The sequence below is a fragment of the Sus scrofa genome, chromosome 11 (genome assembly GCF_000003025.6).
Source record: "Sus scrofa isolate TJ Tabasco breed Duroc chromosome 11, Sscrofa11.1, whole genome shotgun sequence".
Classification (NCBI taxonomy): Eukaryota; Metazoa; Chordata; class Mammalia; order Artiodactyla; family Suidae; genus Sus; species Sus scrofa.
This window is the reverse complement of record NC_010453.5, coordinates 45,000,735-45,020,534: the sequence shown is the minus strand read 5'-3', so window position 1 is coordinate 45,020,534 and position 19,800 is coordinate 45,000,735. Positions and strand designations below refer to the sequence as shown.

The 19,800-nt window shown below is 40.8% G+C and overlaps 2 protein-coding genes across 4 annotated transcripts in view; one reads left to right on the top strand and one right to left on the bottom strand.

Annotated features, from left to right (window-relative positions):
• BORA (bora, aurora kinase A activator) overlaps positions 1–2,884 on the bottom strand; it is a 27,477-nt gene extending 24,593 nt beyond the window's left edge. The window contains exons 1-2 of one of the 3 annotated variants that reach the window (XM_005668462.3): positions 1,066–2,884; positions 227–394 (exon numbers count right to left, since the gene is read on the bottom strand). In XM_005668462.3, coding sequence (XP_005668519.2) covers positions 227–379 — 153 coding nt within the window. In that variant the 5' untranslated portion in view covers positions 380–394; positions 1,066–2,884. The remainder of the gene's footprint in view (positions 1–226; positions 395–1,065) is intronic. The other 2 variants (XM_005668463.3, XM_003357859.4) reach the window with 2 other exon arrangements.
• On the top strand, positions 1,526–19,800 carry MZT1 (mitotic spindle organizing protein 1). Its single transcript, XM_003131018.5, has 3 exons — positions 1,526–1,818; positions 8,072–8,217; positions 17,350–19,800. The coding sequence occupies exons 1-3, from the start codon at positions 1,749–1,751 to the stop codon at positions 17,371–17,373; spliced, it is 240 nt and encodes a 79-aa protein (XP_003131066.1). The 5' UTR covers positions 1,526–1,748; the 3' UTR covers positions 17,374–19,800.

Below are 19,800 nucleotides of genomic sequence, written 5' to 3'. Positions count from 1 at the left end.
TATCTATTACACTAACATGAAATCCTAAGTATGTAAAATAAAAAGAAATGCTAATTTAAAAAATCTGGTTAACTTATTTTTTGCCCAACAACTATATTATAATGAATGGTACAATTAAAAAGCACATTCCAGATACATATGTTCCAGGATAAATCACCTACTTATCTTGTAAAGTAAGATATTTACATTCAAAGCTATTTGTAAACACTAGTCAAGCATAACTTACTGGTAATTTTGTCGATTTAAAAACAGAAGGACTGGAGAGAGTTTGTTCATGGAGACTAGAATAATCACCAGGACTTTCGAAAGGATTTAAAACAGGGATCCTTCCTGGCGTTTCAGGTGTTATCTGCATTTTTGATTCTTTGACATCTCCCATAGCGCAGAGAGAAAACTAAAAAGAAATCATAAGTGTGTATAAAAGGACAAAGTTTCAGACATTCATTTTGACAATTAAAATATATTCAACGAACATTTCATAAAAGAATTAACTCAAAAGCTAGCACTCTTGGGATTTTTAAAAAATAGTTTAACAAGAGCTCCACATACATTTTCTCAAGGGTGATCCTCTAAATAACTTAGAAAGCTAGAGGGGGAAGGTGCTGGAGAGAGATTTTTGCAGAAAATCTACAAGCTCAGAGAATTTAAGTGGCTTACAAGTACCAGTCCAAATATGAGAGTTCCGGTCCACCTTCTAGGCAACTAAAGTTCACAACAGGCACAAAGCCTTTTTCAACTAAAGAATTTATACCTACAGTTTTTTTTTTTTAATTCATTATCTCAAGTCTCTAAGCACTTTGAGCATAATTCGGAGAGCCCAGTCATTTCCTAGAAAAATGCAATTACTAAACATCAGTTATTTACAGCAAGCAAATAAGAGACCAGGAAGCTTGTGCACCGTGCCCTTCTTGCACATTAAAGAGAGTGTGCCTGTTTAGGGCTAGGAAACTAACCGCTTTCGGCTGCCTTTTCTCGAACACCCTCGTTTCCCTAAGACCCCCAGGACAGAAGGCGAGACAATTATTTCCTGTCAAAGGAAGCTACAACCAGAGAAAAAGGACCTACTCCTTGGAAGGCTGATGTGCAGCTGGCCTCCTCGGGTGAAGAGCAGAGGAGGGCACTCACGCCGGTGTCATCGCCAGCCCTACTAGACCACTCTTTCTTGGCGCCCCTTCTTCCGCACCTACTCCCTGGCAGCTCCCATTCATCCCGGGAGAGCCGGCAGGCAGGTCCGGAGCTGGGCAAAGTGAGCTCTCCAATTCGAGACAGGAGGAAAAGCCAGGAACTACAGACAACGTACCTAGCTGTGTGTTTTTAAAAAAAAAAAAAAAAAAGAAAGCCCCCCCGCAAAGCGACTCCAGGACGCCCCGGGGGTGCCAGGCCGGCTCACACGACAGGCAGACTCTTTAACTCCCCGCTTCCGCGCTGTCTTAGGCCAACCAGGGCTCTGGCCCTGTGGGCGACTGGCCAATCGCGCCGCACCGCTGTCCGCGAACCAGCCAATCGAGTCGAGGCCGCGTAGTAAATTCGAATGGCAACTCCTCGCTTCGCATTCCGCGTAGAGTAACGAGGCTCCAAATTCAAATCAACGCAGCCTCACGCCGGCGACGGGCGCGAGGGGCGGGGCTGCCAGGCGTGGGCGGGGCCTGACCGGCGTGAGAAGGGGACGCGCGGTGTGATTGCCCAGGAGAAAGGAAGGCGCTCCAGTTCCGGGTCAGGCCCTTCGCTACCCTTCCTCGGCCTTCACCATGGCGGGTAACAGCGGCTCCGGGGCTGCGGCGGCGGCGAATCTGAATGCAGTGAGGGAGACCATGGACGGTGAGTGCCCGTTTCGCCCCCCTTTACCTTGCATCCGTTCCTTAAAGCCAGCGCCCCCAGGCGGGGGTGGGCCCAAAGGGACTTCAGGTCCACTTCCTGGCCTGATCTGCATCTTTGGGGAGTCTGTCAGGGCACCCCGCCAAGGCCGCGGGGCTGATGGCCTCATCCCTTCGGAGTCGTCTTTTCGCTCCTGCGTAGTTTGTCGCGCGCACAGCGTTGCGGCCCCACGTCAGCCCGGCGCGCGCTCAGCCTCTGTCGCGCTGGACCGCGCGCGCAGTCCGTGTCCAGCGTGCACATCCCACGCCCCCTCCCGCGCCTCTCTCCGGGTGCGACGCCCCCCTCCCCACGCCGTGGTCTTGCGTACCCGAATCCTGCCACCGGAACGCTCAGCCCACGCCCCCTCCCTATGCCACGCCCCCTCCCGCTTCGAGTTCCCGCGTCCTTCCTCTGGTGCGGGCCTTGCCAGCCCCGCCCAGCTGGCTCACTCCCTCTACTGCGGGGAGCGCCTCAGAAGCCTCTGCCAGACTTTAAGCCCCTCGCGGAGAGCGGCCTCACGTGTTTGGTCACCGCTACATCTTTTGTCCCTTGCACGTCAGCAGGCGCATTTTAAATAGACCGTGAAGGAACAAGTTGTGCGTTTATCAAAAGTGCAGCGGACCGGTTTAGTCTTGGAGCAGGTGATGCCTGTGTCGAGGGCTCTGGGCGTATTTACCTGTTTTTCGAGTCCCGAGCACGGGGGTAAAACCTACCCGCAAGTAGTAGAAAAATAATCGCGTGGAAGTTATCCTCTCCTCTCTGCCACTTTCTACCCCAGGTGGTGGTGGGCTTGGACAAGCTGCTTAGACATCCTTGAGCTTGCTTTCCTCCCCCGCCCCCCGTAAAACGAAGTTACCTAGAGTTGTGTGAATATTTAAATAAAAAACCAAGTAAGGGCATCTCAGAGATAGTTAAAAGATAGTTCCTGTACTTTGTGTATAAGATGTTATCCCACTTGCGGACGCCTCATTTGCGTCCCCCTGTATATGAGGATTTGATGCATGTTAAAACTTTGCATTTTCCAGAGGATACCACCTCACCTTCTAATTCTGTCAAAACTAGAAATTTTCACAGGTAAGCATTGTCAGCCTTCATGCCTCATCTCTGTCTCACTGTAAGGTCCATTTCCTATCAGAGCCACTCTTTGTGGAGACTTCTGATAATGCTTCTGCCTTTTTTTGCACTGGCTGGCTGCTCTCCTTTTCAAAAAGACTTCTTTATATTATTAGCGCTTTGGGGTCTAATATTTTACTTAGTTGCTGCTTTGCTATTTTTCTGAAAAATAGACTTTTTTTCTTAACTCCGTATTCAGCCTGTTTCCCATCCTTATTGATATATCATAGCTTATTAGGTGTTAAGTGGATTTGTTTACATGGTAACTATATGTGAACAACGTTATGGTCTTAGATATCCATGCTTGGAAGCCAGTGTGGTTTTTGAACAGGATGGAGGGTATATGAAGCCTGACTTGTAGGCAGTTTTCTTTATGTTAGCTGTGCTTAGGTTCCTTAATTATATGGCCACAATATCCCATTTGAATAGAAAACTGACATTTTCTCTCTGGTGGAACAACTGATGTAGAAAGGAGAACCAATCATTTGTATTGGTTACATTATCAAGATTTTTGCCGAGAGAACTTTATGTAAAATGAAGATTACAGAGTATAAGAACATGAAAAGGTAAAGAAAGACCAGGCTTTTTTTTTTTTTAAACCAGCATCGGAGGCGAGCATGTGTGAATTAAAGAACACTGCTCCTCTACACATGGTTTGCCCACAATCCAAAAAGTAAAAAGGAAGGCCCCAGGTTGCCAGTGAATCAGGATCTGTTAAATGTGCTTAGGAACTGTCGTGTCCATTAGAACTCCAAACTTACAGAAATTCTGTGCTGTCTTGCCATAATTGGGTCCAAAATAATCAGTCACATAAAATGTGAAGTTTAATTATTGCTAAGTTAATGAAACTATTTTCCATGCCACCTCGGATGATTAAGGCACAAAGGGAAACGTTGTGACACTTGGCAATGTTAATAATTGACCCTACACATTGCTGTGGCTCTGGCATAGGCCGGCAGCTGCAGCTCAAATTAGACCCCTAGTCTGGGAACCTCCATGTGCCGAGGGAGCGGCCCTGGAAAAGGCAAAAAGATCAAAAAAAAAAAAAAAAGAATTTGACCCTACATGGAACTGAAAAAAGTACTAAATGCAGCCATTTCATAATCCCCCCCAATTCCTAGAAATAGAGCTCTAACTTGCCCAAGGAACTGGGCTAAACTACTCAGGCACCATTATTATGTGAAATTCTGCCAGTGTGGGGTTTCACTGTAGTAGACTGAAGTGTTCAAAACCTTTTGGGTCTGGCAACCCTCCTTCAAGATCTAGTATATTTCTCTTCATTCTCTTCCTCCCTCCCTCCCATCCGTATTAAGAGTCAGCTCACAGTGCTTTAATCTTTTAAGTAATGTCAAATGAATGATTCGCAAGGGTTGTAGAATTCAGCTATGAACATTTGTAATTTTATTGTGAAATGAAAGGATTTTGATATGCACAGATCACTGGAAAGGACCTAATGTGATTTAGTAAAGGGTCTGTTGTAAAGGGCCTCCTCGGTGCTCTCTGAGAGCCTCAGCTTCTCGTTTCCTCTTTGAAATGTGAGAGGATCTTTCAGCTACCTTTCTCACTCCTCCCGTATACTTAATTGTCTCTCGTTTTTCAACATTTTGAAGTTTTAGATACTCTTTGTTGATAGCTTCATACTTTAATTATTCTTTTCTTTCTTTTCTTTTTTTTTTTTTTTTTCAGCTTTTTAGGGCCTCACCTGCTGCATATGGAGGTTCCCAGGCTAGGGGTCGAATCCGAGCTACAGTTGCTGGCCTACACTACACAACAACGCCAGATCCAAGCCACATCTGCAACCTACACCACAGCTTGCGGCAATGCTGTCCTTAACCCACGGAGCGAGGCCAGGGATCGAACCTGCAACCTCATGGTTTTCCTAATCGGAATCGTTTCCACTGTGCCATGATGGGAACTCCCTAATTCTTATTTTCTTAATGTTCTAGAATTTTTCATATGCCTCTAATTTCTTACTACTAGATATTGTTTTTGTTAATGGTGATTATAAAGTACCTCTTCCTTGGTAGAGGCTTCAAAGTAAAGTTGTTCCGCAATATTTGCAGGGCACTTGGTTCCGGGACACACATCTGCCCAACACCCACACCAAAATCTGTAGATGCCCAAGTCTCTTATATAAAATGGCCTGGCACTTGCATAACCTGCATATATCCTCTTGTATTCTTTAAATCATCTCTCAGTTGTTTGTAATTCCTGATAAATGCAAATGCTCTGTAGATAGTTCTCAGCATATGCATATTGGCAAATTCAAGAGGTTTTTTGTTTTGATTTGGGGGTTTTTGTTTGTTTGTTTGTTTTGGTTTAGTTTTTTTGGCTGCGCCCTCAGCATGAGGAAGTTCCCAGGCCAGGGATCAAACTGGCACCATGGCAGTGACCCTTACCACAGCCACAGAGACAGTGCTGGATCCTTAACCCCCTCCGTTGCCAGGGAACTCTGGTAAATTCAAGTTTTGTTTGGAGGAACTTTCTGGAATTTTTTCCCTCCTTGGTTTTTCAGTCCATGGTTGCTTGAGTGGGGATGTGGAACCAGTGGATACTTTATGTGTCAGGTAGTAAACTAGAAAAAGGAGTGAAGACAATTCAGTCTACAAGGCACTTTTAGTTGGGCAAACGTGTATGTATCAGTCCATACTTCCACCATCAGTCTCGTTGCTCGTGTGAGCCCTCCCCTATCTCCCACTCTTCACTAAGCATTTTTCTGTTTTGTTTTGCTTTGTTTTTTAGGGCTGCCCTTGTGGCATATGGAAGTTCCCAGGCTAGGGGTCTACTCGAAGCTGTAGCCACTGGCCTACATCACAGCTCACAGCAACACTGGATCCTTAACCCACTGAGTGAGGCCAGGGATCAAACCCGCATCTACCTACAGATAAAAAGCAGGCTTGCTAAGCAGCTTGTTGTGAAAGTAGAGATTTCCCAAGCTCAAGTACCCAAAAAGGTGGGGAAAGTACACCCTGTTCAGAGAGGGCTGGAATAGTTCCTGTATCAACCAGCCGGAATTATAATTCACAAGACATTGTGTGAGTGATAATTAAGCCTAAACTAAATGGGGCTCTGGTCCTGGCTAATGAATTTTAAAAGACCCCAAAGGATCAAATTGTTTCCAGATCAATCTCTGATTACAGATCTCAAGAATATGTTTAGAAATGTAAAAATATCCAGTACCCTACAAGGTAAAATTCACAATGTCTGGCATCTGATCAAAAATTATTAAGTATGCAAAACAGAAAAATATGACCCATGATAAAGAGGAAACTTTATCTGTTGAAACAGACTCACAGTTGACATAGACATTAGGATTAGCAGATGAAGACATTAGAACAGTTCACCATATGTTCAGAAAGTTGAGTAGAGGAATGGAAGATGTGTTTTTTAAAAGACTCAAATTGAACTTTTGGAGATGAAACAATGTTGGGTATGAAAAAGTGGGAAGGACCTGTGTCATGAGCATCGTGAATACTGTAAAAGTTTTCAGAAGGACTTAGACTTAAATTAATGGATGCCTTAATATTGGTACTTGTCCATTCATCCCCAAATAATGCAAATAATGTATAGTTTTCATGGAGTTCAAGTCAAATCCAAATTTCATTTGTGGAACTGATCAACCTCTTTAAATTCATCAGGAGGGCTTATGATAATGAAAGGTAACGGGAATTGCCGTCGTGGCTCAGTGGTTAACAAACCCGACTAATATCTATGAGGACTAAGGTTCAATCCCTGGCCTTGCTCGGTGGGTTAAGGATCCAGCTTTGCCGTGAGCCGTGTTGTTGGTTGCAGACGCAGCTTGGATCCCGCATAGCTATGGCTGCGGCATAGGCCAGTAGCTACAGCTCCGATTCAGCCTCTAGCCTGGGAACCTACATATGCTGCGGGTGCAGCCCTGAAAAAACAAAAGATTAAAAAAAAAAAAAAAGTGACAAAAGTATCTTTAACCTACTACATGCAGTATAAAGTTAGTAAATTTAAATTGTGGCTCTGACAGAAGATAGACATGTAACAAATTCAGAGGCACAAGAGAATTTACTATGTGATAAAAGTGACATCTTAACTGAGTGGTTTAAAAAATAGATTTTTCAATAAATAGTATTGGGGCAGCTGACTTATTTCTGGAAGGGAAAGTTAGAAATTCTGTCTTCCACCCAAACTCCAGGCAGGGAGTTAAATATATGTTTATGGAGAGGGGGGTGGAAATAAACTTTCAGGTGCTAGAAGAGAATATTGGTGAATAATTACATAATCTTTGCATGGGGAATAACTTTCTAAACATAATGCCAAGAGAAAATGACACAGGAAACAACACATAACATGTTGACCTTTCACTTAAAAAATTCTAAACACACTCTGGGAAACAACCACCATAAAACAAAGTTTAATGGACCCAGTGTTTTTACATCCTGTGGATCCGTACGCTAGTGCTTCTCATGTCAAAGACAGGTTCTTTTATAAACTATAGTGAAATGAAGTACTTTAAAAATGAAGTTAAAAAATAGAAGCTTATGTTTTTATGTAAAAATATGGTAAACAAACACGATCATTGTAAAAGTTTCTAAATACTTTTAAAGCCTTAAGTATATATATTATCAACTGAGTAGTTCCGCTTCTAGGAATTTATTCTGATAAATTTGTTTGTACAGATGCGTCTCACAGTTTTATTTTAATGGGGAAACATAAGACTCCCCCCAACAAAATAGCAGAGTGGTTAAGTAATGGCGTGTTTGCATTACTTAATTCAATCACATGACTAATTAAATTACATTGTAAAAGAATACTAATTCTTTTAGTAATTAAATGACTAATTAAATTACATTGTAAAAGAATACTAAAAGGTGGGTAAATCTTCAGAATAATCTTGATTCTGAAGTATAAATTTCAGATATTAGATGAATGGCAGCATATAACCCAAGATGTAAAAAGCAGTTATGTGGAAGGAGGTTGTAAATTTATTTTTAAGTTTCTAGAAGTAAGTAAGGGGAAGACAGTATTACATGCCAGTTTTCATATGCAGTATTATATGAACTAAAAATGGAAGTATGTGCATGTTTTTAAATGTTACAAGATTTTTTTAAAAATTCCTTCTGTCCTTTTTCAGTTCTGCTTGAGATTTCAAGAATTTTGAATACTGGATTAGATATGGAAACTCTGTCTATATGTGTCCGGCTCTGCGAACAAGGAATTAACCCAGAAGCTTTATCTTCAGTTATTAAGGAACTTCGCAAGGCCACTGAAGCATTAAAGGTAGAGAGATTCGTGTGTTAGCTCACTCTAAATAAAGATGCTTTCGTTTAGAAAATGATTAATGATGAAGTTAAGTGCAAGGCCCTGAACGTGATTAAACTAGCATCTGTCGTCCTCAGGAGAAATTCTGAAGACCAGGAGCTGGGTGGCATGTGTTCAAATCACAAAATTTGCTACTCTCTGGACCATGTTATCTTTTCTGGTCCAGATAAGTCTCCAATTGTGTTTAGAATTTTCCTCATACTGTGGGTAAAATTGTATCTGCCCCCAAAAAGATATGCATGGGTCTAGTGCCTGTGAATATATCCTTATTTGGAAATAGTGTATCTATAGGTATAATCACATTAGGATGAGATCGTAATGGTTTCATGACCAGTGTCCTTAGAAGACAAGGGACATGTGGACGTGGATACACATGTGGACATGGATACATATGAAGACACAGGAGAGAATGCATGGGATGACCCAGGCTGAGATTGGAGTGATGGTGTCTACAAGCCAAAGAAGGCCCAGCAGAAGCTAAGAGGCAAGGAAGGATGCTGCCCTAGAGCCTTCAGAGAGAGAATGGTCCTGCTGACACCTTGGCTTTGGACTTCTGCCTCCAGAACTATGAGAGCATAAATTTCTATTGTTTTAAGCTACCCAGCTTCTGGTACTTGGTTAGGGCAGCCCTAGAAATCTAATACAGATTGACTACTGGAAAGTAGAGTACTGCTGTAAGAAATAACTAAGAAATGTGGACATGGCTTTGGAATTGGGTAATGGATAGAAATTGGAAAGTTTTAAGAGGCTTGATAGAAAAAGCCTAGATTTTAAGGCTGTCGTAAAACTCTAAGTGTTAAAGGTGATTCTCCTGAGGGCTCAGAAAGAAGAGAGAAGAGCTTCAGTCATCTCAGAATACATATATCATCATGAACAGAATCTTGCTAAAAATATGAATGTGAAAGGTGCTGCTGATGAAGTCTCAGAAATGAGTTCATCAGTTGGGGACACTGGAAGAGAGGCCATCCTTGCTATAAAGAACACTTGGCTGAGTTATATTCTGTTGGAAGGAAAACAAAACTTGTGGACTTCCCATTGTGGCTCAGCAGTAACGAACCCGACTAGTACCCATGAGAACATGGGTTTGATCCCAGGTGTCCCTGGGTTAAGGGAGCTAGCATTGCTATGAGCTGTGGTGTAGGTAGTAGATGTGGCTCATATCTGGCGTTGCCATGGCTGTGGTATAGGCCAGCATCTGTAGCTCTTTTTCAGCCCCTGGCCTGGGAACTTCCATATGCCACACATGCGGCCCTAAAAAGCAAAACAAACCTTTTAAGCAGTGACTTGAATATCCAGCTAAGGAAATTTCCTAACAAAGTGTGGAAAGTGCAGCCTGATTTCTCCTTGCTGCTTATAGTAAAATGTAAGAGGAATGAGAAATTGAGGAAAAACTGGTAAGCAAAGAGGAGCTGGCTCTTGCATTGGGAAAGTCTCAGCCTACCCAGACAGCATGTTCTGGAAAGAAGGCTGGGAGTGTGGCTGGACAACCTTTAGGTGAAGAGATAATAAGGTTGTGTGACTCAGATACAGTCAGGCTATCTGGGCACAAAACCATGCCAGCTTGGGCTGAAAGGGAACAGTGCAGGACGAAGTGCAGGAAGGCTCTGAGACTTCTGGGATTCAGTAGGCAGAAAGCTGACTGATGGAGCTCCCTGCCTGTGTGTTCATCCTTCAAGAAAAGGGAAGAGTCCAGAGGCCAGCACACTGCTTAGGCCGATAGAGCTGCACAGGCAATACGGACCCAGAGGGCCACCTATTTTTGAATTCAAATTCACAACTTTGTTTTCTTTTTAGGGCCACATCCATGGCATATGGAAGTTCCCAGGCTGGGGTCAAATCAGCACTGCAGCTGGGGGCCACAGCCACAGCAACACTAGATCCAAGCCACATCTGCTATCTACACCACAGCTCACATCAACGCCAGATCCTTAACCCGCTGACTGACACCAGGGATCGAGCCTGTGTCCTCATGGATACTAGTCTGGTTCGTTTCCGCAGAGCCACGAGAACTCCCAAATTTACAACCTTTTAATTGCCGAGATTGGGAATAGGAAAAGTGTCGTGTTCCCTCACATGCTTCACACCCTCTGATTTAAAATCTCAGGTGATTGTATTTCCATGTTTATTTATTTATTTTTTTATTTTATTTTCCCACTGTACAGCAAGGGGATCAAGTTACCCTTACATGTATAAATTACAATTACATTTTTTTTCCCCACCCTTTGTTCTGTTGCAACATGAGTATCTAGACAAAATTCTCAATGCTACTCAGCAGGATCTCCTTGTAAATCTATTCTAAGTTGTGTCTGATAAGCCCAAGCTCCCGATCCCTCCCACTCCCTCCCCCTCCCATCAGGCAGCCATAAGTCTTTTCTCCAAGTCCATGATTTTCTTTTCTGAGGAGATGTTCATTTGTGCTGGATATTAGATTCCAGTTATAAGTGATATCATATGGTATTTGTCTTTGTCTTTCTGGCTCATTTCACTCAGTATGAGATTCTCTAGTTCCATCCATGTTGCTGCAAATGGCATGATGTCATTCTTTTTGATGGCTGAGTAGTATTCCATTGTGTATATATACCACATCTTCCGATCCAATCCTCTGTCGATGGACATTTGGATTGTTTCCATGTCCTGGCTATTGTGAATAGTGCTGCAATGAACATGCGGGTGCATGTGTCTCTTTTAAGTAGAGTTTTGTCCGGATAGTTGCCCAAGAGTGGGATTTAGGGTCATATGGAAGTTCTATGTATAGATTTCTAAGGTATCTCCAAACTGTTCTCCATAGTGGCTGTACCAGTTTACATTCCATGTTTATATAGCACTAACGCCACGTGAATACTGAAACTTCAGGTCAGTCCCTTTTAAAACTTTCTAAGGACAAAGTGGCTTCTCTCTACCCTTTTTTCTTTTCTTTGAGGAACAGACTTAGAAAACACATAGCTTACCCATCTCAGATGAAGTTACTCTCCAGTAATTTCCAATCATTTGAGTTTTTGGTTTTGTGTAATTTAAAACTTTTGGATTTTTATTTTATTTTATTTTTATTTATTTATTTATTTTTGTCTTTTTTGCCATTTCTTGGGCTGCTCCCGTGGCACATGGATGTTTGCAGGCTAGGGGTCGAATTGGAGCTGTAGCCACTGGCCTACACCACAGCCACAGCAACGTGGGATCTGAGCCATGTCTTCGACTTACACCACAGCTCACGGCAACACCACATCCTTAACCCACTGAGCAAGGCCAGGGATCGAACCCGCAACCTCATGGTTCCTAATCAGATTCGTTAACCACTTAGCCAGGATGGGAACTCCCAAACTTTTGGATTTTTAAATCGAGCACAAAAAAGTAAACATTGACAGAGCAAACGTTTATCACAAGGAGGATATCTATACAATTCTCTGCCAGCAGTTCCCTTATGCTGAAGTTCCCTTATGTTCCCTGCATTGGTAACCTCTCTTTCCTGCTCCCCACTGCAGTAACTGCTGTCCTCATTTTTATGGTGGTTACTTTCTTTTAATGGCTTTATTGACTAAGCATTTATCTCTAAACGCCAGTGTAAATTTGTAAAATTTTTGAACCTGGTATGAATAAAATCTTACAGCACAATTTTTTTACTGCGTTCTTTCATTTGACATTATGTTTGTGAGGTTCTTTTATGTTGTATATAGCTGTAATGCATTCCTTTTCACTGTAACATTCATGTTTTATTGTACAAATATACTGTATTTATCTTTACTGTGAATGATATTAGGTTGCTTCCAGTCCGGAGCTGTTAAAAATGTAAGGCTGTGAGCTTAGTTGTCCATGTCTCTTGTGCATGTATGTGGGCATTTCTGTTGGGTGTGTATCTGGAAGTAAAATTGCTGGTCTTAGGTTCTGTGTCTCTTGAAGAGGTAATGCTATTTTACTAAAATAGTTGTATTTTGGAGTTCCTATCGTGGCTCAGTGGTAACGAATCCGACCAGGAACCATGAGGGTGCAGGTTCGATCCCTGGCCTCGTTCAGTGACTTAAGGGTCCAGCATTGCTGTGAACTGTGGTGTAGGTCGTAGACGCAGCTCAGATCCCATGTTGCTGTGGCCGTGGTGTAGCCAGCAGCTGTAGCTCTGATTTGACTCCTAGCCTGGAAACTTCATATGCCATGGGTATGGCCCTAAAAAGACAAAAAAAAAAAAAGGTTGTATTTGTATTCTCACTAGTAGCACTTACGTTTCACCTACTCCACATCTTTGTCAGTACTTACTGTGAGTCTTTTTCATTTTCGTCATTCTGGCGGAAGTGTGTGGATTTCTCATTTTATTGGCATTTTTCTGAGTACCAATGAGATTGAACGTGTTTTTACATGTTTTTTGGCCATTTTCTTTTGTGAAATATCTTTTCACGTAGCTTACCCATTTTTCTGGGTTATCTGTCCTTTGTGGGTGTCCTTTCTTAAAGTATTTTGATATAAACCTTTTTTGTCAGATATACACATAAGGTTTCTGGAGGTCTTTTGGCCCTGCCCATGGCACATGGAAGTTCTAGGCGAGGGATTGAACCTGTGCCATAGCAGCACCCCAAGCCACTGCAGTGACAACACCAGATCCTTAACCCACTGTGCCACAGAAGAACTCCAGGTTTGTTTTTTAATCAGAATTTTTAAGTAATTATAAAAACTATTCAAATCTATATTTCTTTTTTAACTCATAACTGCTGTGTTTGTATAACGCAGTCATAAAGAAAAATAACTCACTAATATAATAAAAATGGCTAATATTGGAGTTCCCGTCGTGGCGCAGTAGTTAACAAATCCGACTAGGAACCATGAGGTTGCAGGTTCAATCCCTGGCCTTGCTCAGTGGGTTAAGGATCCGGCATTGCCATGAGCTGTGGTGTAGGTTGCAGCGTGGCTCGGATCCCACATTGCTATGGCTCTGGCATAGGCCAGCGGCTACAGCTCCAATTCAGTCCCTAGCCTGGGAACCTCCATATGCCGTGGAGCAGCCCTAGAAATGGCAAAAAGACAAAAAAAAAAAAAAAAAAAAAAAAAAAGCTAATACATATGAATACTTTCCTTTTGTCAAACCAGATGCACCAAAGGCTTTTTCCTTGCATTGTTTGCTCTCTGGTCACAACAGGGACATGTATTACTACTACCATTAGTAGCTTCCTCCTAAGGAAACTAAAGCTGTGGTAAACTTAACTTCTCTCAAGGACATACAGATAAGTGGTTGAGGTGGGATTTGAACTCAGGCCTTCTGACCTCAGAGTTGTTAACTGCTAAGTTTCCGCCTATTGTAAGTTATTTTAAAAAGCCTGCTATTTCAGAAAGCATGACAATGGTCATTAGAACTGAGTCAATGGACTATAGCCCAGGAACATTTCCTGGCTTAGTGTTGTCTCATAACCCTGTTGATAAAAATAAAAGGTATTATAGCCTTTCATCAATAAATTTCTGAAAAGAATTCTAGTAGAAGAGGGTTTATTTAATAGACATCTTCCACAACTACAAGAATTTTTGTTCAACTGTGCTGAAGTTTGAAGGAGCATCAGGAGGCAGAATAGGAAGAGATTTTTGTATGTTATGCAGTTGGAATACTAAGAAAGAACCAGAGGCAAATAAATGACCTAGCTGGAAATGTGAGAGAGAGAGAGAGAGAGTGAGTTCTGGGATAGGCTTTTCTTAGAGAGAATAAAACCTGAGGTATTGAATAGAAGATCCAGAAATGCCTGATTAATGTAGCTTTTCTCAGCTTTGAGATACTGGTTATTCCACATCTAGTGGATCATAGTGAGCTGTGAAGGCAAAGCAATAATTAAGTTGAACAAAAATCAGGAAATATTGCTTATTTGAATAGAAAATCAGTCTTAGACACACACACACGGACTCTTAAAGAAATTTCTCCCATTATCTGAAATCAGTATATACCAGTATCTTACTAAAACATGGTGGGGAAGAGATGAATAAAGAAGTGTTAATGAAAACTTTTTCTGGTTTTCTTTGAAGTAGTTTTTGAAATCTATAATTTTTTATAAAAAATACCACATACTCAGAATTCTAACATATTTCAACCAAAAAATACAAAGAAGGAAACAAAAAGAGTCAAGATCACCAAGAGAGAACCAATGAAATATTTGGTGAACATTTTTCTAGATGGTCTCATTCTACTTTGAAAACAAAAATGTTATACTTAATTTCATCAAATTAAAAAAGAATAAACTTCCCAAGGCGGTTTATCTCTAGATCAGAGTCTGTTTGTTCTCTCTTTTTTGTTGTTGGTGGTGGTTTTTTTGTTAACTGCTCCTGTTGGGTGGGAGTTGGGAGGCAGTTGGTTCAGATCCACTCTGAGCCACTCCTCTCTTCCTTAATCCCCCTTTATGTTCTTCAGGTAGTTCTCTTTTTTGTGTGGTTGCTGCTCATGAATTTTTTCTCATATGTTTTTGTTTCTTTTAGTTTGAAAAATAGGATAAGGAGAAATGCCCTGCTGCCTTCTACTGCCTTTACCTAGAAATCCTAGTATTAAAATTGAATTTTAGGAGTTCCTGTTGTGGCTCAGCAGGTTAAGAACCCGATTAGTATCCATGAGGATGTGGGTTGGATCCATGGTATTGCTGTGGCTATGGGGTAGGCCGTGAGCTGTGGTGTAGGTCGCAGATGCGGCTCAGATCCCACGTTGCTGTGGCTGTGGTGTGGGTCAGCAGCTATAGCTCTGATTTGACTCCTAGCCTGGGAACTTCCCTATGCCGAGGGTATAGCCCTAAAAATACCAAAAAAAAAAAAAAAACCCGCAAACATTTAGTTTTATGGTATTTGTCTATTTTAGATTGTGTACAATATAAATCAAGGACATGATGAAATGTTGCAAGGAATTGTTCTGAAGCAGGGCAGTTTTTTCTTCTTTCCTTAATTACAGAGAAAATTATAACATTTTATAGTTATTTTGTATGTTGATACTGTGTTATGTATGCTAATAGTAAAAACAGCTATTTGTGTGTCGCCTGGTTAGGTAAATTTATTAACGACAATAGATATGTTGCCTTATGTGTATCTCCACAGTATAAATAGGGTTGCTAATTACATGCATGTCCTTAAGACAGCAGACTTCGTTTTTATAAATTAACCCCACTGAATTCGTGTGTTGTCTCCTCAGTGCTAGTATTTATGTGTTAAGGAGTCATTTACATGTTATGATTTTAGAAATTCTAGGTAAAACCTGCTTTCATGTATCATCTTCTTTGTTGCCACAGTGCCTATACTGTTATTGATGTGATCCTATACAGTACGCCTTGCCCTTGCCTTGCCCTTTCTTTCGTAGCAGTCTCGTACTATCTATCACTGATACCTTAGGGTGAGTGATAGATCCCGCCACTGTGTAGCAAGGTCCCCTGCAGCATGAGGATGCTGGAGCTGTAGACTTTGTAGCTGGTAGAAAAATAAAGGATGAAGTTGGTCCTATGTCCCCACCCACCCTCCCAAAGGAGGGAATAAACTTGTGCAGAAAAGGAAAGCCTAGGGAGACGTCTACGACTATTGGCTTTTCCAAGGCAGATGCTTATATATCTTCGGAGTCTCTAATGGCCGGTCTTGATGGGTCTCTAGGCTGCCACTGCTGTCCTTTCAGCTGGAAGTAGTTCTGCGATCATGTAACATGAATGCTGTCCAGGGTTGATGGCTTACTTAGTTTAAGTAAAAACACTTGTTGCATTGTATCTTGGAGGGGAACCTCTAGAATTAGTATGAAAGTGGAATGGGACAAGAGAAACTGCACTAAGTGTTTAGGTGTTTTCGTTTTTAAAAAAATCATGCAGAGTATTTCATCTTTGAGGTAGAGGATCCTGAGAATGGGGTTAGGAAGATGACAGTGCTTAAAGGCATGTGGCTAAAACTAACGTAAGAACCTGTAAGGGTCGAAAGAAGTAAGAAACCTTTTTGAACAAGGGAAATTTTTTTCAAACTAGGTTCTAATTCTCATGAATAGTAGACTCAAAGAAGGGAAAGGCTAATTTAGAACAGCCAGCTATTTAGAAAAACAAGACTATTTCTGATTTATCAACAATTTTCCCAGTATCTTAAGGGGTATTCTTGAAAGATCTCTGAACTTAGACTGAACCTTAAAAAGCAAGTTTTAATTAGGCAGTTATAAGTTTACCAGGTATTTCTAGGACTAAACTTAATCTAAATTCAGCATTTCTATTTTTGGTCTTTAAAAATTGCTTGAAACCTTATATTTAGAAATGCTATCAAGAGTTCCCTCTATGGCACAGTGGGTTAAGAGTCCCAAGGTCAGCAGCTTGGGTCACCATGGAGGTGGCTGGTTTGATCCACAGCTGGCACAGTGGTTAAAGGATCCAGTGTTGCCATAGCTGCAGCATACATGGCAGCTCTCCTCAGATTCAGTCCCTGGCCCCAGAACTGCATATGCCATAGGTGCAGCCATAAAATTTTTTTAAAAAGAAATGCTGAATGATGATGGTGTCCGAGAATTTCTACAGAATAATCAGGGAAAGTATACCCTTTGGTGGTTTAGATGAAGAAGGATTAGCCGTATGTTCATTATTTCTCTTTTGTCCTTTTTTCTTCACCTTATAGTACAACAGAAAAGTCTCTTTCTTTTCTTTTCTTTTTTTTTTTCAGCCATTCTTGCAGCGTATGTAAGTTCCTTGGCCAGGGATTGAACCCAGGCCACAGCAGCAACCCAAACTGCAGCAGTGACAACTCTGGATCCATAACCCACTGCAGCACAGGAGAGCTCCCCTCTTTCATCTTAATCCCCTTTTCACACTGTAATGAAACGTACAGAAACAAACTAATAAAGACTGTGTGGATAAGGTCTTCTATAAGTTAATTTTTCAAGTAGGAGTATATTTTTACACTATTATTTAAGATTATATAACAGTTTTCTACTGTTAACCTAGCAGCAATCAATTCAAAAATAGTTCTAATAGTGTTCTACAGAAATAAACACCGCTGCCTTATCCTGATGAAAGTACTTTGGTCTCTGTGGGGAAGGAGTTGTTTGTTAATGACAGTGCAGTATTAACAAATTTATTTCCATCATGTCTGTTTTTCCATGATTTTATTATAATGAATGTTACCCTCTTGTTCTAGGCTGCTGAAAATATGACAAGCTGACTTTCTGAAGAAATGCGATGAGCTATGTCAAGCTCTGCAGAAGGATTGAAGACGGCATTGTAGTCAAGAATGTACAGTGAACTGACGGCACGTAGCAGTGTGGAAACATTGTCCTTTTTGAAAGAATTATAAAACCATAGCTTTATAAATCAGTGGAAAGTGGCTTATAGAAAGAACTATCATTCGTGTTTACACCCGTCCTTCTTTCTTAACGGCTGTAATCCTTTGGCGTTGCTGTGTTCATATTTATGTATGCCTTATTTATAGCACTGATAGCTTTAATTTTCTAAGCAGTCTGTCTATCAGATGTGCACATCTGCTGGGCCCAGTTGAAGTATAGTGGAACCCATCATTAGTAATGTTTTAGTTATGACTTGTTGACATTTCCATTATAAACTTTAATTTTGAATTATTTATGCAAAATAGCTGTGGATTTATGTTGTATGAGGCTAAAAGTTGACAGAATTTCAGTTGCCATTTGTGGATTTTGATTTAGATTCATTAGGTATATCAGAATCTTATTTTTCATAAGAGCATGGAAAACACTTGTCATCTGCTCTTTAACAAAAAATATTTAGTTTTTGAAAACATAGAGTTTGACTGACGGTGAATGGTGTGAACCAGATCATATTTGTATTGAATGAAAAATAGAACTTTTCGAAACTTAGGTTGTAGAAATAATGACAGGAGTTCCCTGTTGGCTCAGCAGGTTAAGTATTAGGCATTGCCACTGTTGTGGCTTGGGTCACTGCTGTGCCAAGGGTTTGATCCCTGGCCTGGGAATGTTTGTGTACTGTGGGTGCTGCCCCCAAAAAAAGTAATGACAGTGCTTAGCTTAGTATTATTTATCATTTGAGTCATTTAAATTCAGTGAGAATTTTGATTGAGAATGTTTTTACAAGTTTTACATCTGTAGATCACAATCTTAAAAAAGCGTAATGAAACATTTCCAGCATGAAAAGTTCTTTTTACTTTGTTGCATAAAAATAATGAGTGCTTACCTAATATACCTTGAGTGGTTATCTAGTAAATCACTAAATGGGCAGTGTCTTTCAACGAATATGTTATTATTTTCTGAAGAAATAAATATTTCCAGTCATTAAACAAAAACTAAATCAAATGTTTTATATCAGGAATTCTAAATATGCCTTTCTTAAGATCATTTTTTGTATCATTATTTTTACCCTGAAAGTTTAAACTAATCAGAGTGATGGGTGGTTCAAAATAAATTTCAGAAAACTTAGGATAGCACTGATTCTCTTTCTGCAACAGAATATCAGTGGAAAATTTTTCCAAGACTAATACAAGTTTAGTCTGATTTTGAAGACTTCATTAGTTTCCAATTAAATGATGGTACAAGCATATATTCTTTGGTGGCATTTTTTTCTTCTTCAAACAAAAGTGAACTGATTTTAATAAAGGTTAGTAATCTTTAAATGGGAACCTTCTGTTTTAAAAATTTAGTCTTTTGACCCATTTTGACTTTTTAAATGCATGGCATCTTTCTCCAAGTGCACTAAAGGTCTGTTTTGGAAGAACTGGTTGGGAGACAATAAAACTTTTGTTACAAGTCATCTGTTTGATTAAGAAACATTGCATGGAGTACCTGTTGTGGCTGAGCAGGTTTAGGACCTGACGTATTATCTGTGAGGATGCAGGTTTGATCTTTGGCCTTGCTCAGAGGTTTAAGAATCTGGCGCTGGGAGTTCCCGTGGGTGGCTCAGTGGAAGCAAATCTGACTAGGAACCATGAGAACGCAGGTTCAATCCCTATCCTTGCTCAGCGGGTTAAGGATCCAGTGTTGCTGTGAGCTGTGGTGTAGCCTGCAGATGCAGCTCATATATGACGTTGCTGTGGCAAAGGCCAGCGGCTACAACTCTGATTTGACCCCTAGTCTAGGGACCTCCATATGCTGTGCGTGCAGTCCTAAAAGACAAAAGAATTCAGTGCTGCTGTAAGCTGTGGCATAGGTTACAGATGTGGCTTGGGTCCAGTGTTGCTGTGGCTGTTGTATAGACCATAGCTGCAGCTCCAGTTTGACCCCTAGGCTGGGCGCTTCCATATGCCTCAGGTGCAGCCTTAAAAAGAAAAACATAAATCACAAATACTGCATGTTATTTGTATAAAATCAAAAAGAGAACACTTTTGTCAAGCTCCAAAATTTGTATATACTTCAGATCATAAGAATTATAGTTTTATTTATGACTGTGTAGATTGTTATTTATTTATGAAACAAAGTAGGAAAATATATTAAGACGGTATTGTATTTACAGAGGACTTTTTATGTGTTACATTTCTTAAAGGTAAACGTATATTTTTAATGCATACTTAAATAATATTTAAGGAAACCAAACAAAGTCATGATACAGTTGCATTGTTATGCATGTAGTCAGTGACAAAAATAAAGCCATTTTGGTGGTATCAGCA